This window comes from Octopus bimaculoides, chromosome 28 (genome assembly GCF_001194135.2).
Source record: "Octopus bimaculoides isolate UCB-OBI-ISO-001 chromosome 28, ASM119413v2, whole genome shotgun sequence".
In the NCBI taxonomy this organism is placed as follows: Eukaryota; Metazoa; Mollusca; class Cephalopoda; order Octopoda; family Octopodidae; genus Octopus; species Octopus bimaculoides.
The window spans coordinates 12,806,079-12,810,882 of NC_069008.1; the positions used below are offsets into that span (position 1 = coordinate 12,806,079).

At 36.6% G+C, this 4,804-nt stretch overlaps 1 protein-coding gene across 2 annotated transcripts in view; it reads left to right on the forward strand.

Annotated features, from left to right (window-relative positions):
- The window catches only part of LOC128251164 (zinc finger protein 479-like), a 27,079-nt gene extending 23,926 nt beyond the window's left edge, over positions 1 to 3,153 (forward strand). For both annotated transcript variants that reach the window (XM_052977677.1, XM_052977676.1), the window contains exon 2: positions 1,496 to 3,153. In XM_052977677.1, coding sequence (XP_052833637.1) covers positions 1,903 to 2,796 — 894 coding nt within the window. In that variant the 5' untranslated portion in view covers positions 1,496 to 1,902 and the 3' untranslated portion in view covers positions 2,797 to 3,153. The remainder of the gene's footprint in view (positions 1 to 1,495) is intronic.
- The last annotated feature ends 1,651 nt before the right edge of the window (positions 3,154 to 4,804 follow it).

Consider the following 4,804-nt stretch of genomic DNA (forward strand, 5'->3'; position numbering starts at 1 on the left):
CTCTTTTGCCGAACCGCTAAGTTATGGGGACGTAAGCACACCGGCATTTGTTGTCAAGCGATGTTGGGGGGACAAACACAGACACACAAACATATACACACACATTCATATATATATACATATATACGATGGGCTTCTTTCAGTTTCCGTCTACCAAATCCACTCACAAGGCTTTGGTCGGCCCAAGGCTATACTAGAAGACACTTGCCCAAGGTGCCACGCAGTGGGACTGAACCCATAACCATGTGGTTGATAAGCAAGCTACTTACCACACAGCCACTCCTGCGCCTATATATATATATATATATATATATATATATATATATATATATGTGTGTGTGTGTGTAAGCATATATATATGTAAACATATACATATACGTGTGTGCACATACATAGGTGTATATCATCATCATCATCTGTTTTCCATGCTGGCATGGGTTGGACGGTTTGACTGAGGTCTGGAGAGCCAGATGGCTGCACCAGGCTCCAATCTGATCTAGCAATGTTTCTACAGCTGGATGCTCTTCCTAACATCAACCACTCCACGAGTGTAGTGGGTGTTTTTTACGTGCCACTAGCACAGGCCAGTCAGGCAGACCTGGCACTGGCCACACCTATGATTGCATCGGCCATGGCTGTGATCTCACTTTAGTTGCTTGGTCTTCTCAATCCAAAGGTCTCGGTCTCCTGTCATTGCTTCTATGAGGCCTAACGTTCGAAGGTCATGCTTTACCACCTCATCCCATGTCTTCCTGGGTCTACCTCTTCCACAGTTAGGGTGTGGCACTTCCTCACACAGCTGTCCTCATCCATACGTAACACATGACTATACCAGCACAGTTGTCTCTCTTGTACACTACATTTGCTGCTTCTTATGTTCAACTTTTCTTTCAGGGTGCTTGCACTCTGTCGTGTATGCACACTGACATTACACACCCAGCGGATCATACTAGCTTCATTTCTTTCAAGCCTACACATGATCTCAAGAGTGTTGGCTCATGCTAATTAAAAAGCACCCAGAACACTGGGTTGACATTAAGAAAGGTATCTATCTGTTAAAACCATGGCAGAGCAGACAGTAGAGCAGGGTGCAGTTCTCTGGCTTGCCAGCTTCTGTCAAATTACCCAACCCATACTAGCATGGATAACAGACTTAAATATTGATGGTGATGATGATGATGTCATAGTCGAAGGGAAAAGGGGTAATGTCTATGATCTATTTTAGGGTCTCAAAAACTAGATGGTAGTGGTGGTGTGGAGGGAAAGTTTCAGATAGGAGACATCGCCTGGATTCTTGCAATGAGGTGGATACTACTAAAGATGCCCAAAGCACCAGCGGTGGTGGGGGAGGGGTGTTAAACTGAGTGAGGGATTATGTTTGATACCAATAAAGCAATCCCAGATATACTATGGCTGAAAATAAGAGAGAGAGAGAGAGAAGTAAAAAAAAAATGTCCTCTATATCTTACACTGTCATTTCTCTCTTTTATTTCAGATGATCGGACGACATTAGCATCATGGCATTGCTTCCATCATCAGTATTTATCACCTTTTAAAACTGAAAGAAAATATTGTACAGAAAAGATTTCATAACTGTAGAGAATTACAGTAAAATATTTCTTCTGAACTGAGATTGATAGCAACGTTTCTCTCCTTAAATATTTGGAATGTCTACAATGTGATATTGTACACCAATTAAACTTGGATAATTTTATAAAGAATCCTACAGCATCTTCAGATATTACCAGAGATTGCAGTTGATGGAAATAGAGTTGTAAAATTATTTGTTAGCAATAAACTTTTGAATGAAAATAGGAAATGTATCCATGTGATGATAAAAGTAAAATAATGGACAAATGGATTGTGTGAGAAAACTGAAAAATATATTGTTATTGCAAAGAGATGTCGAAAGAGAAACCACAATCAAGATATCAGTGCAATATCTGTAAAACGTTTTTCACTTACAAACATAGTTTAACTACACACAAACGTATACATACAGGAGAGAAGCCATTTCACTGTGATATCTGTGGTGAATCATTCTCTGTTCGAATTGATTTGACTAAACACAAACGTATTCATTCTGGAAAGAGGCTATTTCACTGTGATATCTGTGGTAAATTATGCTCTTGTGGGAGTGCCTTAATATCTCACAAACGTATTCATACGGGGGAGAAGCCAGTTTACTGTGATATCTGTGGTAAATCATTCTCTCAAAGTAGCTGTTTAACTTATCACAAACGTATTCATACAGGAGAGAAGCCATTTGATTGTGATATCTGCGGTAAATCATTTCCTGCTGGAAGTTCTTTAACATCTCACAAGCGTATTCATACAGGAGAGAAACCATTTCACTGTGATATCTGTGGTAAATCATTCTCTTTTCGAAGTGCCTTAGTATCTCACAAGCGTATTCATACTGGAGAGAGGCCATTTCACTGTGATATCTGTGGTAAATCGTTCTCTGAAAGAAGGAATTTAACTAATCACAAACGTATTCATACTGGAGAGAAGCCATTTAATTGTGATATCTGTGGTAAATCATTCTCTCGAAGTAGCAATTTAACTGTCCACAAGCGTATTCATACTGGGGAGAAGCCATTTCACTGTGATATTTGTGGTAAACCATTCTGTCAAATTGGGAATTTAACTGATCACAAGCGTACTCACACAGGAGAGAAGCCATTTGAATGCGATATCTGTAGTAAATCATTCTCTCTTCATAGCACTTTAACCAAACATAAATGTATTCACACAGGGAAGCAGCCATTTCACTGTGATTTCTATGGTAAATGATTCTCTTGAAGTGAGAATTTAGCTGATCACAAATGTATTCATACTGGAGAGAAACCATTTGAATGTGATATCTGTGGTAAATCATTCTCTCACAGTAACACCAACCATAAACATATTCACACGGGTGAGAAACCATAACACTGTGATATCTGTGGAAATCTTTCTCTCAAAATTGATTCTAAAAATCTTTGTCTTATGTAACCACAAATAAAAGAAATATCTTGCCTAACTGTAAATGTATTCACACATGACCTACCATGTAACAGTATATAAGAGCAACTACTTGACTCTATATGTTATATATATCCTATCCACAATTGTATTTATATTTTAATAAAATTGCCCTTTCAAAACATTCATCACTTGGCTGTGTGATAAAGAAGTTTGCTTTCAAACCACATAGGATTGGTTCATTCCCACTGCATAGTATCTTGGACAAGTGTCTTATATATGCTGAGTTGATCAAAGCTTTGTCAGTGCTTTGGAAGGTCCTTCGTGTGTTTGTGTGTGTGTATATATATATAGTATATGTATGTATGTATATACACTATGTTGTAATGTTTCAACAAGTAATGTTTTGATCAGATAAGAGAGTGAAGATAATTTTGAAATAAAAACCACCATAGTGGTGAACATTACTTGCATCATATAGCACTCGACTGTGCCAGCTAAGCCTTGTTAATCTTAAGACGAATTTGTTATGACCACACCAGCATGGAAGCAATAAATTATGTTATGATTTGTCTTTAGGCAAAGCTTCACCTGTACAGTTGAGTGCTCTATGACACAAGTGTCCTACAACAATATATTGGTTTTTATTTTAAGAGTATATATATATATGTGTGTGTGTGTGTGTGTGTGTTGTGTACCTGTATGTATCTTCTTGTCTTGATATCATGTGAGTGTTGTATATGAATATTGTTATGATTGCAAATTATGTATGAATAAATATGGTATTTTGTTGGGTGGGGGCATGGGTTGTGTTTAAGCATTGATTAATCTTGAATGAACAAGCTTACAATGTAAAGCATGTTCATTATGGATTTTTATGACATTTCAAATGGAAATAAAAATCATGTTGAACCAAGGAAAGATGTTTAAATAAAAAAGAAAATTTACAAAAATACCTTGTATATGGTGTCTAACTACAGTTTAGTACCCCACCACTGATTCTCATTTTATTTCAGAATGACATCTCATAACCTAGATTAAACAAGTTTCCTTGTTTTACTTCGAAATCCATCCACTTTCTCTGCCCAGTATTTGTGGAAGGGTTGATGAGGGTAGAGTCATGAGATATCTCATCAGTGGAATACTATCAGACACATTGATCATTACAGTCTTCAAATTTTCTATGAAGAACTCCAAAATTGATTCACACACCCTGCACCACCTCATCTTGTTGTCTAAAACTGAAAATGAATTGCCGAGAAGAGAAAGTAAACAGAAATATATTTTACATACCTGTCGTACACGTCAGTTTTGTTTTTTGTTTTTTTTTTGCTTTAAAGGTAGACGATTCTCATAGAAGCAAACACGATATTGAATAATTCTCCGTCACTCGTCTATGACCCTACCACTTTTTTTTTTTTTTAAGTAAAGATAAATACTTTTTACTTGTGATAATAAAACATTAATAAAGAAGATTAATAATGAAAAATTAATATCTCTTGCAAACGAGAAGGTGGCATTTTCTCTCTTTTTGAATATTTAATTAGAAAAGAGAATATGTTGTTACCAAAAAACTTTGAGATTAATCCAATGAGTTGACAGTAAGGTATGTAAAAGTACTTTTCTACACAAAATTTCTGTGTACGGTCCTGTCGCGCACGCATTCACACCAACACTTTCACACAAAGGTTGGTTGTTAATAAACAATTGTGATGAGATAAACATTCGGTAAATATTTACAATAACACCGTACTTGCTAACTCATAACCCTAACTGGCATTTTCTCTCTTTTATCCCTGTACTATAGCGTAAAACTTAAAATTCGATGTTGCACGCA